The sequence below is a fragment of the Drosophila nasuta genome, chromosome 3 (genome assembly GCF_023558535.2).
Source record: "Drosophila nasuta strain 15112-1781.00 chromosome 3, ASM2355853v1, whole genome shotgun sequence".
NCBI classification, from domain to species: domain Eukaryota; kingdom Metazoa; phylum Arthropoda; class Insecta; order Diptera; family Drosophilidae; genus Drosophila; species Drosophila nasuta.
In genome coordinates, this window is record NC_083457.1 from 29,211,932 (window position 1) to 29,231,384 (window position 19,453).

Below are 19,453 nucleotides of genomic sequence, written 5' to 3' on the forward strand. Positions count from 1 at the left end.
GCATGTTTTTAGTTAGTTATATATTTTTAGTGAAAGCTAAGAAAACAATTTCGAGAAAATTAAAAGAGAAAATATATATCTTCACAATTATCACTAAAAAAAAAACTTATTAAGTTTTTAATAATAGATCCTTACACCGTTTAGTAGAATCCTAACTTGTAAATTTCTTCTGTAGTTGATATTAGCCTATCTAAAGATATACGGGGCCCTATAAAGCACTTCAGCCTATGCACAATCAACTTCTACTAAAAGTCACTCCCACAAGAAATACCAGAAGAGCCGCAATGACACACAACTGCAGTCGGTATTTCAAACAAATGACAGAGAGAAAATCATTATCAACAAACATTTCAACTATGAATTATAATAATTTAATTGCCCAAACCTCAAGAAAATAAATATATTTATATTTAATTAGCCTGCACGAAATAGCTGACAAATGTTGATAAATGTCTTCCCCTCCGTCTGCGTGACCAAAAATAAAAAACTGAATCAAAAGTGCAGCCGTGCAGCTGTGAAATGCGAGTTATTTGAATATTTTCTCAAATTTCAAACAAAGTTCTAATAGTTTTCTTTTGGAATTTGCATTAAGATACTCGAGTTCATTATTAAACTGGACACATGCAGTCGGCACTTTCAGTTCTTGTTGCTCAAATGACAACAAACAAATGCGCGCCCATAGTTACTAATAATTATATTCAAATTGTTTGTGGAACTGTCAGTTGACAGTCCGCGAAGTAGGCGTGCAGTGGGAGTAGATGGGGGCGTGGCAGAGTATAAGTGCATCGGCGGCAGTCGAACAATAATGCAAATGCATTTGTAAATAATGTATTAAGACATTAAATCGTTCATTGAGGCAATTTACATTCATTATTATTACGAGCTCTCATCGCCGTACGTGCCCATAAGCCATGGGAATTGGAATATTGAACGAAAACGGGGAGAATGGCGGAGAAGACGAGACCGGAGCCAGGCTGGAGTCGCCACAGACAGCAGACAGCAGTCGCATTCATATTTGTGTTTGGAAATTAATAAAATCATAAAAATGTAATTAATTAATTCACAAGACAGAAGCACACACAAAATCAACAAAAAAAAAGAAAAGATAAAATAAAAAATGCATTGCCGCCTGAGAGTCGTGGTGGACTGACTCTGAGACTGAGACCGGGATGGGGACTGCGTTTGCTTTTGCGACTGGACATCGATTGTCATCTGATTAGGGATTCAGGTGCGTGAGTGCATTTTTCGGTTTTCAACAGAATTTCAACGGCAACAGCAACGGCAACGGCGACCGTGACAGACCCAAGCGAATCGAGTCTTGGGTGCTACGATCGAAGGGAACAAGGTGGGTGAATATCGCTACTGTCTGTCGACAATTGACAGATCGCATGCCATAATGCGATACAAACAAATGCGATTGCCAGGGCGGCCCATTCATTTACAAACCGATTTACATAGGTTTTGCGATTGCAACTCGTTTGATTGTCTGTTGCCTGTTGTCTCTCTTGACTGTTTCTGCCCAATGGTTATGCTCTGCCCCTCCTTGGATCACCTCTGCATTTGGCATGCCACAGTGACAAGTGCATCGGATAATGAGTCGGCCTCGGACTCTTTGATATAATAAGCATCAAGCTGCAGCAACAAACTTGCAAAAAACTTTGCTTCGATTCAAGCAGAACTTTCCACATGTGTTGAGACTCAGTTCAAGCAATTTCCCTAAAGAGAGACCACTACCAAATGGAGGGCGTGGCCACGCCTTATGACAAATTATGACAGCAAGCATTACCCATTTGATTTATGAGCTCTTGCATTCAGCTATGACCCCCTTTATTTATTTTTTTTGACTATGCTAACAGATTTCCTGTTTGCCGCGAATGCAAAACTTTTGCGCTCCCTGACTTTTTTTTATGTCTTCCGAGGGTCTAAGGACATTATGAAGTAGTTTACAGTGATAATATTTTAAAATTTTGTACATGCAGCATTTGTAGAAACCTCAGCTTAACATCTGTAATCTACAAGGATATTATCCTTCCGGTTATTCCCATTTTTTCTTCCCAAACTTTTAATGATTTTAAAGTGATTTTTAACATCCTCCATTATGGTTGTTTAACAGCTTAACGCGACATACACAAATCCGCGCATAATTAATGGCAATATAATTTACAACAAAGCCAAAGCTGGGCCACACCTATGTATGCCAATGAGACTCGGGTTTTCATGCGCTACTCGCAATGAATGAGGCAACAACGACTTGTGATTACGCTGCACTAAAAAACATTTTTAAGAAATGTGCATACGTAATAAAATTGAGTATTCATGCTGTTGAAAGATCTTTTAATAAGTTAAGGTATATTTTTGTAGTTGTGAAATAATATTATTAGTAAATTTAACTGAATATCTCCCAATGTTCTATCTTAGTCAATATGTTTAAAGATTACATGGTAATCCATCATCATGTAAGTTATCGTAATATCTGAAATAAATAATAATATTGTTGTAAAGAAATATATAAGTTAAATTTAATTATTTATAAAAGCAAGTGTTCATATTCATATTTCATATTATAACTATACTTTACCTACTAATGAGAAATGATTCGAAATTACAAAAATCGCTTTATTGCAAATTTTAATTTTTGCCGTAATCAAATTTGGAAATTTGTTTTTAATTTGATTGAGTGGAATTTAAAAGCGCACTCCGTAGTCAACGTAGCCGATCAAACATCGTCCCTGCATCATCATCAACAACATCCCAGCACACAGTGTGTCACTTTGTTCGTTTGCCGCAATTCAGATTCAGATTCAAATACAAAAGCAGAAGGCAAAAGCAATGGAAAAGAGCAACGGCAGCCGGCAGCAAATTGCCTGCAAAGTGTTACAATAATAAAAACTCATGCTTGGAGGCGTGTCCCAACATAAAACTGCAAACGAAACGAGCTAAGTTGAGGATAGCAAGAGCCGCAAGGGTGCTCTGGCGTTCACAGGGTGGTTTCATTCACAAAACACATACACACACACAATTAGTATTTTTTTTTTTCGCTCCAAACAAAAGTCAATTATCGTAGCCAATAAGTCGCTAATGCAATTAACAATTCACACACAAACAGTCGAAGAGGAGGGAGAAGGGGCTGAGGAGTAGCCGAGTCCCTTAATAACTTACCATGTGTGCGCCCTTGTCGCCGCCGAGAGGCGTGACACGTGAGACACCTGGAGTGATTGCTGCTAATGCTGATGCTGCGAATGCTTTTGATGTGCCCAGGCTTTGACTCTCTCATGCTCCCTCTTTTCGAGTATTTGGTACAATTTGGTGCGTTAAATTACAAGAATTGGTCACACTGCTCGAGTAGCAGCAGCAGTAGCAGGAGCAGCGACATTTGCCTCCAGGGTTTGCGTGTTAAATCGCACAAATTGGCAGTTTAATTGTTCCAATTGACACCAAACGAAATTTGTATGCCCCTCGAGTGAGTGGCCCAAAATAAATGGGCAATGCGAGATGTGATTTTGGCACTTGGGAGGCGTGAACAATTCACACTGCAAATTTATTGTCGTGGTTAGGCGGTAAATAATTGACAGCATTTAAGCTAGCAGTCTACTTCTTTTACTCACTTCAGATCAAGCTTAACTTCTTTTTTGTTTGGTTGCAATTAAATTCAATTTCAGTTTATTTACAAAACGCTGTTTCTACACTTAATGCAAATTGAGTGTGTCTGTGTGTGGGGACTTGCTTATGTACAAAGATAACTCGGCAAATAAAAACATCAATTCCGGTTTCGAGCTTAATAAATACTGCGCGTCATAGCGAGAGAGGCAGCGGGACTGGGTGCCAAAGCTCCGATTGGTGGCATGCCCACTCCCATGGACACGCCCACTCCAACACCGACGCCCACCGAGGGGACAGCGCTGCTGGCATTGAACTTCTCGAAGCCGCTAATCGCTTCCGTTGATAGCTTCTTGCGCAGATCCGGTTTGGGACCGCTGAGGCACATTTTCTCCAGCTGCTGGTGCTGCGAGCGCACCGCAAAGCGATTCACATGTACCGGTATGGGCACCACGATTTTCGTGCCACTCGCGGTGCCATTGCGCCCTAATCCATGCGACGTGAGTCCGGCTTTAACGCGTTTCCACTTGGCGCGTCGATTTTGAAACCAGATTTTCACCTAAAGAGGACAGTAAAAAGAAAGAGAGAGAGAGAGAAGGAGAAAGACAGTTATAGAGTGAGTGATTAGTTGACTTTTTTATCCCAGTTAGAAACTCACCTGCACTTCACTCAATTTCAGACTTGTGGCAATTTGACTGCGTTCCGTTAAACTCAGATATTTTTTGGCATGAAACTCGCGCTCCAGCTCGAGCAGCTGCTCCGACGTGAACGCCGTGCGACGGCGTCGTGACTTGGAGCTGCTGCTGCCACCGCTTTGCGACTCCTTGCCGCCGGTTTCGTGACGTGAATGACCAACTTCGTCGTCGCTGCAATCCTCGCTGTCCGAGTTGGTATAAGCTGGAATGAGTCAAGGATTCGGAATGTTTATGGTGTTGATTAAATGAACAAATAACATATCATTAAGTATAGTATAATAAAGTTGCCGCACATCCTGTGCCACACTTGTGTGCTTCTGGCGTAAATGGACTGTGTCATAAGTTGTGGCAAACATATTTATTTATAACTGGATACATGTGTCCAATTGGCAGTCACACTTGACTTGGCCCAGCGACGCCCCATTCCCAGCAACAAGACATCACTTGAAACTTAATCTGTGTCTGCGGTTCATGATGACCCAACTTGAGTGTGAATGTTAAACGTTCCATTCCCAAAAGAGGACTGAGGTTTAGGGTGAGGGTGGCACGTTCATCCCCCGCCGCTTGATGTGAGTATTTCTGATTATTTTGGGTAACGCTTAAGCGCTTTTTTAACACTTACACGCTTCAGTTATGAGCCAACTCTGTCACTGATTTATTTGTGTCCTCATCATCGTCTGGCTTCGGTTTATTGCCACCCCGCACCCCTTGTCAACTGTCCAACACACTGCGGGGGTAGCTCACAGTAATTTTTGCACACCCCCAAGCACATCAACATCAACAACAACATCAACACCAACATCAAGTATTTCAGTTATGAATACATTAGTTGCAAATTCGTTGTGCCTTTTCAGTTGTCCAATTGAATTCAAAAGAAGCTGGAGACGACGTCCTGGAGCAAGCCATGAGGACATGCTGTGCACTCATTAAAATGCGGTTTGTTAAGAGTTCTCCTTGCTCACTTTTCAGTCCAATAGCTAAATCGTTACGTTTGTCAAAACGTCAGCTCATATTTTGCTGTCAAGCATTCTCTCCTTATGTTCTGTCTCGCTCACATTCGCTCTCCTGCTTTCTCATTAGGTTTTTTCTATGGAGCAAGAGTTGAGAACTTTGCCTTCTTGATTGACATCTAACATTGGGTCTTAATGCGTTTTATGCTAATTTCGACTATGACTTGGCAGTGTCATTTTAATTACCATGACAGAAGCACTTTAGCAAGGAGAGCTGAAGGATCCGCATCTGAATACGAATTGGTCGAAAAGACCTGTGAGTCTTGTATGCAAACTCTATCTAAGCTCTCTCGGCTTTTAAGTTATTATAAATTAATCACAGCTTTTAGTTTTCGTATTTAAAATCACGCAAATTATCATTATTAAGAGTCTTAAGTGAATTATGAAATAATAATAATACTTTTTACAGCCTTTAAAGTGGAGATACAATTTCTAATTTCATTTTAATTCTAATTTCATTTTAATTCGTATCTTAGCCTACTGAGATAATTATCTTCTTTTCTATAAAAACCACACTATCTATTTAAATCATTTAAAATCTCAATCAAAATTGGAATAAATAAATTAGATATAAATAATTACTAAATATTTATATCTAAGAAAAAATCATGTAATCTGAATATTCTAAAGAAAACTAACTAAATCAAATATAAACCCATTTCCCTATAAATTATTGAAAACATTTTTGGGGGACTTAAAAAAGTAAAGTTAGTTTTACGAAAGTATTTTGTGTGTACTTATATATATATAATTTTTATAGGGATTTTAATCTTCTAACAAATATTGAAATTATACGCAAAACATTTGGCAATGAAATGCAAATTTTGTAGAAAAATAATTACGTACGAATTAAGTTTATAGAAATTTTATATTTAAAAAAAAATCATCTAATGATATAATATATAAATTTCGTTATAAATCTTTGAAATCATAGAAAAAAAACCTATCTTCAAATAGTATGCTATTTTTATTTCAATAAAAAACTATGCCAATTTCTACAATTTTCTAATTTGATATATGTTAAATACTTAAATCATCATCATATCATTTTTTTTACTACTACGTAAAACACTTCGAATTTGTGCCTTCTTAAAATTAATTTCTTAAGAATCACTGAATAATGTTAGATTTATCTGGATGTCGGTATCAACTAACTTCAACTAATACTAGGATTAGCTTTTCATATTTTATACATATATCTTAAGTCAACCTACCTCCATTGCGGCTTTTGTCCAGTTCCGCTGTGTAATTTCTGGGCGACATGGTCAGACTGATGTCACTGCATGAATCTCCGCTGCACTCGTAGTCCTCATCCATGCCCACATCCACCGCCGGCTCGATGGGACTATGCGACTTCGAGGGCGATGACTGTGGTGGCGATGGCTGTTGCAGTGCCTGATGAAGCGCGTGCTGTTGACTCTCGTCCTGGGCACGTGTGGCGGCCATGTGCTGGAGACGCGAATGCATGCTCAGATTGTGAACATAATCCTGGTTCATGAGCTCGGCCAGGCGGCGGTAGCTCAGATCCGATGGCACTGTGGCAGCCGCAGCAGCGGCGGCGGCATTGAAGGGCAGGAAACGGGTGTCCAGCGGATGCGGTAATGGCAGGCGATGGCCCAGCTCGGCATCGTTGGGCTTTGACGGACTGAGACTGAGGTTATCCAAGGCATGTGGCGGTTGGGACGGCGGCGGCGGTGGAGGTGGCTGTGTAACCTGCAGTTGTGGCTCCTTGCCGGCAAATGGTGGTCCAAGGTAACAACCGCCGGCAATTAAATGCGAGAGCCGCTCATGATTCTGGGCAAAGTAGCCGTGTAGCCAGGGATTGTAGAGCGGAAACTGTGTGAGGCCCAGCGCCGAGCTGGCCACAATGGCGCGTGCATTAAGCTCCCGATCACAATCCCGTTCTGGTTCACGATCATGGTCACGGTCACGTTCACGTTCCTGTTCCCGCTCCAGTTCCGGCTGTTCCGGAACAACGGCTGGCGTTTGATTGGCAATGAGACTCTCGATAGAGAAGGGCTTAGGAAATGGCTTGCTGACCAGCTTGGTGCTGTTATCCGTCGGCGGCAGCAGCGCCATGTGCTCGTTTTGCATGGTTTGAGAAACCAATTCAAGAACTCGCTTCGAACTCGATTTCAAACAAGGCGCGACACGACGTTGACGCAGTGAACCGTTCAAAGATCTGCGCGCAAATGAAACCCAAATGCCTGAAAACAACACAGCACGTTCACTGCCAGCCAACGGCCAACGAATTGCACCCAAAGACTGTCAGACCTGAAACAACCACCACACATAAACGTTTGCTAACACTTGCGGGAAGAGCACAAGACAAGGCAACAGCGAGAGCGAAAGAGAGCGCACGCTAGCTCCGCCTCGTTAATGGGCAATATGGCGTGCGAGTGTTGGTCGCGTGAGCGTCGCTGATTGGCTGCAGTTTAATTGCTGCTAAACCGGTTGCACTTGTCTGTCTTCTGTTTGTATTGGGGTTGTTCTTGGAGCCAAGCACACACACACTACCTAGTCAGTGTGTGCAGCTCCCTAATTGCTTTCTCCTCGATTCGTACCGCAATCAGACTCCGACTAACCACAGCGCTACCATTAATGTGCCGCCTTTGCCGCTGCTCTCTTCAGTCGTGTTTGGGGGCAGCGGGTGGGTGAATAGGGGGAGATGTGCTGCTTGGTCTCGCGTGGCATATTACAGACCAATTTAAATTCAAACATTAGTGCAAAGGGGCTCTGCACTTGCTTCAGTTTTGCATCATTAGCAAACGCTTCACTTTAAAGTTTAAACATATATTTATATTAAAACTCGAAATGAGAATGAAGGCATTTTCAGTGCCGCTACTGCAGGTATCCATCAAAATTGTTAAGCACTAGCAGAGCATAGAAGCTACTCCTATAAATTCTCCGACGGCAATGGAATATAATTTGAGTTTACATTTGAATTGTAAATTTTAAGAATAATACATATTACAATTTTCTATTCATTTCAATAAACAATTTTTCATTTGTCCTGGATACTTGATTATTTTCATTTATATTGTAAAAGAAAAGTTATTTTACTTAGTTTGTATCCTTTATGAAAATGCATAGTTATTTTTTAAGCAAAAACGTTGCATATATTTTATATCATTATATTACATTTATTAGCCGATTAAAGACTCAAATTTCATTACATTATTAAAAAAAGATATATTCAAAAAAACTATAAAATACCAAACAAAGAAGTTATATTGAAAAGAATAGATGATAATTATAATTTATTAGAGTTACTTAATTTGGAGCTTAACACCTGCTAAAATAATACTCGACAAGCAACCTCCAAAAAGTTATTATTTCCGGTTGATTACAACTTAGAAGGAAAGGAATACTGTGATGTTTTTCAAATATTAAATTAGTATAAAAGAAAGCTATATTTATTGATGCAGTTCTTCATAAAATAATAATTCCTGTCCAGGTTTTCTAGAAACTACAGCTGAAATCACTAAAATGGCTTCCCATTAATAAATGGATGGATCGTAAAACTGCAATTTAAAGCTCATGCCTTTTTTTTTTTAATATGCCGCACACTCTTCACACTTTTGCCAATTTGCATTGGTGTATGGTTGTGTGTGTCTTAATTTGACCATAATTGAGCACATTTTTGGCAATCAATAATATGGTTTGTATTCGTTTTATTCATATGCAAACACTTATAAGCAATTAAATAGCATTTGGTCACGTTTGGGTGTTTGAAATATTTTACGAGCATTTGAAATTGCAATACGAGTAATTTAAAGTTTTCTTTTGCTACGTTTTTATTGTATTACTCGCCTTGGGCATAAATTACAATATAATTATGCGCCTTGTCGGCGATTATTGTTATGATGATAAAAGCATGTCAGTTTTTGGCGTTGTGTCAATTATATACGAGCACTTGGCAATAACTTGTATAAAAGAAATTTTCATTTTATTTTTCTTCTGTAGTTTTTGTAGTTGTTGTGCATCCATTCCTATATATATTGTATAAATTTTGGTATTGCCAGTCTCCCTAGCGGAAAACGGACAAATTAACGAAAGCCAACGAAGCGTTTCATGCGCCCAAATAAATCAGAGCGCTGTTGACACCCGGGATGTGGCCCAACCAAGACGTCTACATACAGAGGGTCCCAGATACAGCTACAGCCACAGCTACAGCTACAGATACATTTGCAGACACCGATACAGATGCAGATACAGATACATTTGTAGCTGACGATAAAGAACAGAGCTGACGCGCACTCAAATCGAAATTATTTACTGACAAATTGTTGCAAATGTTTCGCATAGTTTGCGACTCGTTTGCAGCACTTAAAAATGCGCACAAAATAAAATAAAAATAATTAAAACTGCAGCGAACATGATGAGAGCATGAGTCTGTGCATCGATATCCAATATGATGACAGCCAAATACATTTGCCAGGCATTCTTTACATTGTCTCTGCTCACCAGCCCCTAAATTATATCGTTCAGCTAATAAAAATTTAATAATCATTACGTTCAGCCGCCACAAACGAAATGCGAAGTCGAACATGTGTTTGCTGTTGACCGCAACGCACAACGAGAAACTGTCCAATGTTTACCCAACAATTGACACGCCCCCATTCACAATTTGCGGGCAGGACTGTGCGCGGTCACAGCTCCTGCTGCCGTTCCGTTGGCCATAATTGTGTCATTTTAACCCTTTCTACCAGGCACAGGGCCATGCTCGATTGCCTTGTTAGTCAAAACTGTAATTAAGTCTAGTTCACCAATTGTTTATGCAATTTAAATGGGAAATTGGAAAGTAATTATAGTTGTCAGTTACACGACTGTTTGCTATGTGTGCAGCCATGGATTATTCACTAATTAATAGGACGTATTTATTTATGGAAACTACTATATGTCAATATAGAATCTACATTATTCCTGCATGGCAATGTAACCATTTGAATCTGACCACCAAGTGGCATAGCAGTTAGCTTAATACAGTGAACAATAACAGCATATCACTACTGAGCAATCGATATTTCTATGCAATGCACGAAAAGATTGCCCCGGTTTCTGCAGCAACTTCCATCCCTAGTTTAAATCAGGTGGCAACACTCTCTTTTCACAAGAAACGTTTCGCGATTCCGTGCTACAGCCGCTTTTCTTAGGTAAATATAATTCATATTTTAAGCTGACATCACGCACTAAAGGTAGAAAAAGACTATTATACAATGTCGGACTCGCCTTGAACTAAAATATTTTATATATATTGTCAATGGACTCACAATTATTCATCGGCAATTGTTGTTGGAAAATCGATTGCAAAACGACCCCCATCTGCGGCATTTTCTAGAACATGCTCTAATGTTGATTTTTTTCGCTTCTCTTCTTCTATGACAGGTAAACATGCCAGAGCTGACTGAAATCAAAAACGAGGCACCCTCGACCTCCGCTGAGGCTAAGCAGACCGAGGATGACGTTCGCGTCGAGGATGATGGCAGCGAGAGCGATTCGGAAATTCCCGAGTTGGAGGAAGCCGACACTGGCACCACACAACTGGGCGGTGGCCAAACCGGCCTGCCCATCGATGTTGTGTCCAAGGCTAAGCAGTCGCGTGGCGAGAAGAAGGCACGCAAAATCATGCTCAAGTTGGGCCTGAAGCAAATCCAGGGCGTTAACCGTGTCACCATTCGCAAGTCGAAGAACATTCTGTTCGTCATCAACAACCCAGATGTGTACAAGAACCCCCACAGCGACACATACATTGTGTTCGGCGAGGCCAAGATCGAAGATCTGTCGCAGCAAGCGCAGGTTGCCGCTGCTGAGAAGTTCAAGGCCCCAGAGGCTGCTGGTGCTTCCGACAGCGTGGGTGCCACCACATCTGTGGCTCCTATCGCCGAAGAGGATGAGGAAGAGATCGATGACACTGGCGTCGACGAAAAGGACATTGAGCTGGTCATAACGCAGGCGAACACGACGCGTGCCAAGGCCATCAAGGCGCTGAAGAACAACAGCAATGACATTGTCAATGCCATCATGGAGTTGACAATGCTCTAAAAGCATTAAACCGATGAACTTGGTTGCTTTCGTTGATTACCCGCCTTTCGATACAATATTACCAACAAACAACAACACATAAACAAATAATTATGATACCCCCAAAAATGTTATGAGGCATGCAACTCTGCATGTCTAGTACACCAGTCGAACATTTAACAATTTATCAGGAGAAGAATAAAGTGACGTAAACTTTATAAGTATTCTCTGTTGCTTTTTAATTTTTTGTACATTTATCAGTAAAATTTGGCTAATTTCATTGCACAATTTCAATACATTTTTTGGGTCTTATTTAAGTTTGGTTACATTTCAATCTTTAGCTGCTTTTTAGGGAATTTTGCTAACTACAATCTAAAAAAGAAACTACTTTCGAGACTTACAAATAAATTCGATTGGGGAACAACGGAAGAATTATGATCCTATCGATACATAGTTAAGTACATGGTTAAATTATGATCAGCGTGCAATATTTAAAGGACTAGTTACGCTGCTACTGCTGTTAGTAGTTATTAGTTCATACTTGGCTCGATCTTGAGGACTCGGGCTTGGCTCCGTGACTGTAGACGAATGTCTGCCGGTGCCTGCATCCAGGGTTCTCCATCTGCTTGCATGGGTACCGTGGCATTCACTTGTAGCTGCAATAGAAGTTAAATTAATATTTGGATTAGCAATAAGAGGCAGTGCATCACATACCCTTATCTGTTTGGCTTGACCGATGCGCACGGGTTTGCTGATATTGCACTGTAACTGGGCAATGTGAAAGGATGATACAATGCCAAAGACTTCCATCATGCCATCGGAAATCGAATTGATGATACGCGTCTCGCCATTCGAGTTGCTCAATTCGCATAGTTTGCAGCCGGCGCCCCATGAATCAATGTTGAGGAACACCAGCGATTGCAGTTCCGGCAGCTCAACCAGCTTATTATCCAGATGCAGTGTCAGTTTCTGTTCAATGCGTTCGCAGTCTGGCTGCATAACTTGTTGTGTGCCAAACGTAAAGTACAACAACTGCAAAGGGAAAAGTATTAAGAAGAGTTAACTATTGATATTGTAGGAATTTACCTTGTTAAATATGCGACTGCTCAGCAGATAAAAGCGAGATTCTCGTGTCTTGTGGAAATTGTAGGTAATGTAGGCATCCACACCCACGCTGAAATAGTTGTAGACGTGTATTGTCTTGATGGGATGTCTTTGAATTGGCAGGCGATAGTGTAGCTTTTCAATTTGCAGATCATAGCGATCGAGATTCACCGAGCGAGAACGTCGAATGCTGCGCAAAATCTTCAGCGGATCGAGCTCCGAGGGCGGTTCAGCGCCCCAGCCAAGCACACGGGACAAATCGTTGCCGGTGCCTAGCGGCATGATGGCCACCGATGGCTGTGGTTTGATGTTCAGCGTGTAGATAGTATTGAGGACCCAGCCAATGGTGCCATCACCACCAGCGACCAGAATGCGACATGGTCGTGGACTTGTTTTTGCCACCCACTGCAGGGCATCCTGTGGACCACGTGTGCCCAGTTCCATGACTTGCATAGGATGTAAGAAGCCACGCAGCAGGGACAGGACATTGGAGCCCGTACTGCTGCCCGACTTGGTATTGGCAATTACAATCAAAGGTTCCCAGTTCTCAATATTGGGTGGCTTAATCCCAGCCAAATGCAGACGCACAGATTCACGAGTTCTGGCCGCCACAATGCAATAGGGCGGATAGATCATGTCTCGAAATTCGCCAAAGTCACACGTAGCTTTGGTGTCTACATTCTTGTAGCAATTGTCGTGGTAGCAGCGTTGACACCAAGCACAACGCCAGCCGTAGAGTCCTGGACCGGCTGAGCTGCTGTGATGATCCGGTTCAGCTTCCTGACCGCATTCGGCGCAGCTGTAGCTCATGGGCAAGTTGCCGCGCACCCATAAATGACTCACTGAATCCGCATTGCGCAGCCACTTGTCCTTACAGTGATAATTGGCATCGGCCTGCTTCTGACACGTTGGCGCCGAATGCGTGCAAAGGCCGCAACAGTCACAAAAGAGTCCGGCCGAAGGTGTCAACAAAATTTCACAAACATTGCAGAAGCAAGCCTAGCATAAACACAGAGAGCGAAAGAGACAAGAGATACTAAACGAGTAACAGGTGATACTACTGGGAAAGGGATGCGCATTACTTGTTCGAGAATTTTTATTGATTTCCAACTGTGACGTGTTTTACCAGATATGCAAATCACAATATCTTCGGCCAGAATGCTGCGACAAAAGAGAAAGAGTACGCTCAGGGCCACAAGGGAGCCAATTAGCGCCTCCACGCTCAGCTCAATGTGGGCAATATCCATTGTGCACAGTTTGTTATCAGTGTTTGTTTATTCCAATTTCCCGAGCACTTTACATTTTCCGTGTTATTGTTTTCTTTTTTTAATCGAAACCTCGGCCAATTAGAGCCAGTACTGCAAAATTCTACAAACAGCTGCACAGATTCAACTCAAATTGGCAATCGATAGATGATTGTTTCCAAGTTCGATATGTTAAAATATTATTAGTAATGTGACTTAAGAACGATACTCAAATAAGCTGTTTTAATTTGTCTTGTTTACTTAAATATATGCTAATCATAAGCATTTAATTCTGAAGCTCAGCATAATAGCGATATTTGTTATCGATTTTGCTTCGATTGCACAGCTGTAATCTAGCCGGTGGTGACCAACACTGTGAGTGGTAGCCGCACGTGGAGCAGGCACACATTTTTTAAAATTATTTTTCTGCCAGCAAAACGTGTGTTTTTTATAGTTAACTTAAGAAATGGGTCGTAAAGCTGAATACAGTGAGAAACAAAAGAAGGGACCTGGCCGCAAGGCACGCAAACAGGGTCCACCCACGTTTCCAAAGAAATCGTTTGGTAAGCCGCGGTTAATGTATTTTAGGAGCATATTTTAAAGTGCTTGTCTTTGCAGCGCCTCTGGAGGAAGAAGATAAAAAGTTGACACATCGTCAAAAGCAGCGCATGGTTAAACGTGAGCAAAAGAAGGTGGTACAAAAGGCTAAGCTAAAAGAGAAGCGCGCCCAACAACCGCAACAGCGAAAGCAAAAGAAATACAACAGTGACAGCGAACCAGAAGAGGAAGAGAAGGCGAAGCAACAGGCGGAATCTTCTGACGAGGAAGTACCGCAGCTGGTGCCAATTAAGAAGCAGAAATCTAATGGTATTGCACAGAAAAAGCAACAGCAACCGAAAAAGCCAGTTTCCGATGAGGAGCCAGAAGATGATGAAGATGAAGATGAGTCTGATGAGGAGTTAGAGGAGGATTCTGACGACCAAGAGGAATTGGATGGCGAGGAGGAAGAGACGGAAGATCTATATGAAGATGATATGGAAGAGGAAGTTAGTGACGACGATGATGAGGCACAAGTCGGTAAATTGGATGATCTATTTGCTGACGATGATGAGGACGATGAGGAAGCCGCCTCAGAGGACGATGCATCGAGCGACGATGAAGATGAAGATGGCAGTGATGACGACGATGTTGAGAATGACGACAAGTTGCCCATTGAACAGGCTAACAAAAAGCTCAAGAAACGTCTAGCCAAGGAAGCTAAGGAAGCCGATGAAGAAATGCAAATGACCGTTGATCAGTCGGAAGTGTTCCAGCTGCCAGAGCCGGGTGAGGAACTGGATGCCGAAATGTCACTGCAGGATGTGCAGCAGCGCATCAAGGATATCACTCAGGTGCTCACTGATTTTGCTAAGTATCGCCAGGAGGGTCGCTCCCGTAGCGAGTATGTAGACCAGCTGCGACGTGATCTCTGCTTGTACTACAGCTACAACGAGTTCCTCATGGAAAAATTGATGGACATCTTCAAGTTAAGCGATCTGCTGGAATATCTGGAAGCCTCAGAGGTGAGTTGTCAACATAACATAAGTTTTGTAACACATTTTAATCTATTATCTTTAAATTTCTTAGGTGGCGCGTCCCTTGACCATACGCACAAATTCACTAAAGACTCGTCGTCGTGATTTGGCTGGTGCATTGATCAATCGAGGTGTCAATCTAGATCCACTGGGCAAGTGGACCAATGTGGGACTGGTTATCTTTAACTCGACTGTGCCATTGGGCGCCACGCCCGAGTATCTGGCTGGACATTATATGATTCAGGGTGCCTCGTCAATGCTGCCAGTCATTGCACTCGCTCCGCAGGAGAATGAACGTGTGTTGGATATGTGCTCTGCTCCTGGTGGCAAGGGATCACACATTGCGGCCGTAATGAAGAACACGGGTGTACTGTTTGCCAACGATTCGAATCGTGATCGTATCAAGGCTGTTGTGGCTAATTTCCATCGCTTGGGCATTGTAAATGCCATCGTCAGTTGCGAAGACGCTACCAAATTCCGTAATATAATGACTGGCTTTGATCGTGTGCTCCTCGATGCACCCTGCACGGGTACCGGTGTCGTCTCCAAGGATCCCAGTGTGAAGACTACCAAATCTGAGATTGATGTGCAACGTTGTTATAACTTGCAGCGTAAACTTTTGCTGACTGCCATCGATTGTGTGGATGCCAAGTCCTCAACGGGCGGTTATATTGTCTATTCTACTTGCTCTGTGCTGCCCGAGGAGAACGAATGGGTTGTCGATTATGCGCTGAAGAAACGGAACGTTAAACTCGTCCCGCTGGGCATTGATTTTGGCGAGCCTGGTTTCACCAAGTTCCGTCAGCATCGCTATCATCCCAGCTTGAATCTAAGCAAGCGTTTCTATCCCCACACTAACAACATGGATGGTTTCTATGTGGCCAAACTGAAGAAGTTCTCCAACACCATACCCATTACCAAGGAGGAACAAGAAGCTGATGAGAAGCAGCTTGATGATGCAATTGCAGCTGATGAACCCGAGTCAAACAAAGCCACAGACAATGAGGAGGAGAAGGTGGAGGTGGAAGGTACTGAAGGTGCGCCAGATGCACCACGTAAGTTACTGGGCAAGCGTGCCGGAAAACCGATACTCACCGATGTGGAACAGGATCTGAAGAAGAAGAAGCTCGAGCAGAGCAAAACAAAGTATGTTGCCAAGGTGTTTGAGAAGCCCGTGAAAGTGCCCAAGAAACCCAAGCCCGAAAATCCTGCTGCCACGGAGACTGCCACCAATGGCAAGAAATCAGAGAAGCAGTCAAAGAATGTGGAACAAACTGAAAAGTCTGCGAAAGGTCCCAAGAAGACCAAGGCCGAGAATTCAACACCCGCTGTCCAAGAGTCGACAACCAATGGTAAAAAAATCTGAGAAGCAGTCAAAGAAGCCTGTGAATGTGGACAAGAGCTCAAAACCCGCTGCCCAACAGGCGACACCCAACGGCAAGAAATCCGAGAAGCAATCCAAGCAAAGTCCCCAACAAGCAGAGTCCAAAAATAATGGACAAAGCCCCAACAAAAAAGCCCCCCCACAGAAACCTGCATCGAAACTAAGCGAAAAATTGGCTAAGGCGAAACGTGTGGATGTGGATGATGTGCCGCTGCTGGAGGGCAAACCCATAAAAAAAGCAAAACAACCTAAAAAATAAGTCCAAGCAGATTGGACAATTGAAGAAATCCAAACCGAATGCAGGAAAGAAACAAAAGTTTAAAAAGTAATTGAAGCAAATCCTCCACTTAGTATATAGAATTTTACTAAAATAAATTGTTGGATACGTTTTAGAGCTGAAACTAATTAAGCTTAGCATCAACTTCATCTGTGCATAGCAATGCGTAACCAATTATTTAGTCTTTATGATAATTAAACGCTTGGATTATAAATATAGTTATATTCAAGGACAAAAATTGTGTTTTAATTTGTGCAAAAAGAGTTAAATAGCTTAAATTACTATATACATATTTGGTTTATATCTTGCAAATATTTAAATGCGTTCTTAATATTTTCCAAAACGATAAATTTTGAGTGACGCGTTAGTACAGCAAGTATTCTCTATAAGAAACATAATTAGGATTGGGGAAAACATGAAAAAGAATTATTTTCTAATTAGTATTTTAATATACATAAATCAATTAATGGGGGTATAGAGATTATTATTTTTCTAAGAAAAACAAATAAATAAATTTGTTAGCTTATTTTTTAAGTATAAGGTTGTCATTGTAAAGTTATTTTTACAACTGTTTCACTGTAGTTGATTTCATCCAGTTATTTAAATTCACTCAGGCATAAAGATAAAGATTATCCAAGTTTGGATGAAATGAATGCCCCGTTTCATGGTCAGTGAGAGAAGTGTTGTTATAATGAACGGTTTGATATTGTTTGCGCTGAGCATTGTCCTCGTCTCGGGACTATCAGAGAAGGAGATTAGCATGCTGACGATGCGTGCGATTCGTGCAAATTTGAATCGTCGGGTGCAGCCTTGTACAAGCTTTTGGGGCTACGCCTGTGGCAATTGGTCATCCAGCTATGTGGATAACTTTCAGCTGGTCGAGGAGCGTTATGTGCGTGCAATGATTCCAGTGCTAAACGGCAATTATAGTAAGGAGCGATTAAAGGCGCCACGATTGATGCAAAAGATGTCAGAATATTTCCAAGCTTGCACACGCGATCAGCCCAAAGTTGTGGAACTGCCTCAGGAGCTGCGTTCCGCAAACTCTGAGTGGACAACAGCTGTGGCCAAGCTGCGTAAATACGGATTGAATGGTGTGTTCTTTGAGGAGACCGTGGATGTGGCCTACAATGATTCCTTGCGCTCGGTGGTGCAAATCAAGATGCCCGATAGTAGCTTCGATTTAAAGCCAACGGCACAATTCGATAGAGAGTTGTTCGCACTGCGCTCAAGGTATCGCAAGGAGGAGTCCAAAGTAGAGTCCTGGACACTGTTGGAACTGAAGCAACAGATACCACAAATCAATTGGCAAAACTACTTCAACGAGTTGCTCGAAACAGAGTTGAATGAAACCGCTTTGCGTCTGGAAGTGAGCGATGTGGATTACTTGCGTGCCATGGGCGAGTTGCTGCAGCGTAGCAATAAAACTCAGCTGGAGGAGTATCTGTGTACCCGTCTCGTCACCTTAGAGCGAGCAGCTCGACCCAGGACATCAACTGCAGCTGCCTGTATAAATCATATGCGCGCTTTGTTGCCACTGGGCATGAACTACATCTACGATCAACTTGTCTACAGCAGCAGGTCACAGGATACGCCACAGTTGGACGAGATATTTGCCAGCTTACGGACTATGTTTGGCAAGTATTTGGACGCGAATCGCTTGCAATTAAGTGCAGAGCAGTTGGAATATGTGCGTGCCAAACTGATGGGCATTAAACTCAAGATTGGCAATCTTCCCGACCCCTTAATATCAGCAGAGTTCTTTGACACTCACTATGAGAGTGTCAACTTCTCGAGCTCGGATTTCCATCACAATCTGTGGCAAGCATTGCGTCTGCGCACCCGATTGCAGCATGCCCCATTGTTGCAACCAGATGCAGCATTGGATGTGCGTAGTTACTATGTGAATGACGATGTGTTTGAGGCACGCAATGCACCGTACTTTGAGCCAGAGCGCAATACGCTGACAGTGCCAATGATTTTCATGCAGTTTCCTCTCTACGATTATCGCCAGCACTCGATCTTTCGGAGCAGCTTGATGGGTTTTATACTGGGCCACGAAATGAGTCATGCCTTTGAGCACGAAGGCATACTTTACGATGCTGCTGGGAACGAGTCGCCAATCGGATTACGTATACGCCAGCTGGCCACTTTTCAGGCGGCTCTGAAGTGTGCGCAGCAAACGAGAACCGTATCACTGAAGGAGCGCTTGGCTGATTTCAATGGTCTGCAGCTGGCGTATGATACATTTTTTGGTCTGGATCATAACTCGCAACAGTTGGTCTATCGGCCATATGGCTTCGATAGGGAGTTTGTGGCGCCCCAGCTGTTTCACATGAACTTTGCCCAGTTCTTTTGTGGCCGACTGCCGCCGGCCATTGGCCATGACATGGACGATGTGCGAGTCAATGAAGCCGAGAGGAATTTGCATCAATTTGCCATCGATTTCAAGTGCCGACAGCAGTCGGCGCCGCAGTCGATGGGCTGTGAAATGTGGCGACCCATCAGGCAATAAAAAGTAAGAGTGCAAGTGCTCAACATTAA

The 19,453-nt window shown here is 42.4% G+C and overlaps 5 protein-coding genes and 1 long non-coding RNA gene across 9 annotated transcripts; 3 read left to right on the forward strand and 3 right to left on the reverse strand.

Annotated features, from left to right (window-relative positions):
- Positions 1–2,330: 2,330 nt before the first annotated feature.
- Positions 2,331–3,267, reverse strand: LOC132791951 (uncharacterized). Of its 3 annotated transcripts, none has more exons than XR_009632948.1 (3): positions 3,160–3,267; positions 2,583–2,864; positions 2,331–2,473 (listed from the first exon to the last, which is right to left on the reverse strand). It is a non-coding gene; the product is annotated as an uncharacterized LOC132791951 (long non-coding RNA). The 3 variants fall into 3 exon arrangements; XR_009632947.1 differs by having other exon boundaries at positions 2,579–2,864; positions 3,160–3,266; XR_009632949.1 differs by having other exon boundaries at positions 2,579–2,769; positions 3,160–3,256.
- A 351-nt stretch (positions 3,268–3,618) lies between these two features.
- LOC132791950 (homeobox protein unplugged) lies at positions 3,619–7,566 on the reverse strand. The gene is made up of 3 exons (XM_060801098.1): positions 6,517–7,566; positions 4,256–4,494; positions 3,619–4,156 (listed from the first exon to the last, which is right to left on the reverse strand). Exons 1-3 carry the CDS (start codon positions 7,394–7,396, stop codon positions 3,776–3,778), a joined length of 1,500 nt encoding a protein of 499 aa, XP_060657081.1. The 5' UTR covers positions 7,397–7,566; the 3' UTR covers positions 3,619–3,775.
- A 2,763-nt stretch (positions 7,567–10,329) lies between these two features.
- On the forward strand, positions 10,330–11,550 carry LOC132788803 (nascent polypeptide-associated complex subunit alpha). Of its 2 annotated transcripts, none has more exons than XM_060796398.1 (2): positions 10,330–10,458; positions 10,691–11,550. In XM_060796398.1, exon 2 carries the CDS (start codon positions 10,697–10,699, stop codon positions 11,345–11,347), a length of 651 nt encoding a protein of 216 aa, XP_060652381.1. In that variant the 5' UTR covers positions 10,330–10,458; positions 10,691–10,696; the 3' UTR covers positions 11,348–11,550. The 2 variants fall into 2 exon arrangements, with proteins under 2 accessions (XP_060652381.1, XP_060652382.1); XM_060796399.1 differs by lacking the exon at positions 10,330–10,458 and adding an exon at positions 10,483–10,500.
- LOC132788802 (diacylglycerol kinase epsilon) lies at positions 10,689–13,798 on the reverse strand. Its single transcript, XM_060796397.1, has 4 exons — positions 13,513–13,798; positions 12,413–13,429; positions 12,041–12,358; positions 10,689–11,982 (listed from the first exon to the last, which is right to left on the reverse strand). The coding sequence occupies exons 1-4, from the start codon at positions 13,675–13,677 to the stop codon at positions 11,857–11,859; spliced, it is 1,626 nt and encodes a 541-aa protein (XP_060652380.1). The 5' UTR covers positions 13,678–13,798; the 3' UTR covers positions 10,689–11,856.
- Positions 13,799–14,037: 239 nt separating this feature from the next.
- On the forward strand, positions 14,038–16,734 carry LOC132788800 (uncharacterized). Its single transcript, XM_060796396.1, has 3 exons — positions 14,038–14,237; positions 14,293–15,236; positions 15,301–16,734. The coding sequence occupies exons 1-3, from the start codon at positions 14,141–14,143 to the stop codon at positions 16,612–16,614; spliced, it is 2,355 nt and encodes a 784-aa protein (XP_060652379.1). The 5' UTR covers positions 14,038–14,140; the 3' UTR covers positions 16,615–16,734.
- An 866-nt stretch (positions 16,735–17,600) lies between these two features.
- LOC132788149 (neprilysin) lies at positions 17,601–19,424 on the forward strand. Its single transcript, XM_060795479.1, has one exon. It carries the CDS (start codon positions 17,601–17,603, stop codon positions 19,422–19,424), a length of 1,824 nt encoding a protein of 607 aa, XP_060651462.1.
- Positions 19,425–19,453: the final 29 nt, after the last annotated feature.

Coding starts and splice junctions, on each gene's coding strand:
- LOC132791950 (XM_060801098.1), bottom strand. CDS start 7,396: ATGCAAAACGAGCACATGGCGCTGCTGCCGCCGACGGATAACAGCACC. Junction 4,495..6,516: donor GGACAAAAGCCGCAATGGAG/GTAGGTTGACTT, acceptor GACTCATTCCAG/CTTATACCAACTCGGACAGC. Junction 4,157..4,255: donor TGAAATTGAGTGAAGTGCAG/GTGAGTTTCTAA, acceptor TGTCCTCTTTAG/GTGAAAATCTGGTTTCAAAA.
- LOC132788803 (XM_060796398.1), top strand. CDS start 10,697: ATGCCAGAGCTGACTGAAATCAAAAACGAGGCACCCTCGACCTCCGCT.
- LOC132788802 (XM_060796397.1), bottom strand. CDS start 13,677: ATGGATATTGCCCACATTGAGCTGAGCGTGGAGGCGCTAATTGGCTCC. Junction 13,430..13,512: donor CAATAAAAATTCTCGAACAA/GTAATGCGCATC, acceptor TGTTTATGCTAG/GCTTGCTTCTGCAATGTTTG. Junction 11,983..12,040: donor GTCAAGCCAAACAGATAAGG/GTATGTGATGCA, acceptor CTTCTATTGCAG/CTACAAGTGAATGCCACGGT.
- LOC132788800 (XM_060796396.1), top strand. CDS start 14,141: ATGGGTCGTAAAGCTGAATACAGTGAGAAACAAAAGAAGGGACCTGGC. Junction 14,238..14,292: donor GTTTCCAAAGAAATCGTTTG/GTAAGCCGCGGT, acceptor TTGTCTTTGCAG/CGCCTCTGGAGGAAGAAGAT. Junction 15,237..15,300: donor AATATCTGGAAGCCTCAGAG/GTGAGTTGTCAA, acceptor TAAATTTCTTAG/GTGGCGCGTCCCTTGACCAT.
- LOC132788149 (XM_060795479.1), top strand. CDS start 17,601: ATGAACGGTTTGATATTGTTTGCGCTGAGCATTGTCCTCGTCTCGGGA.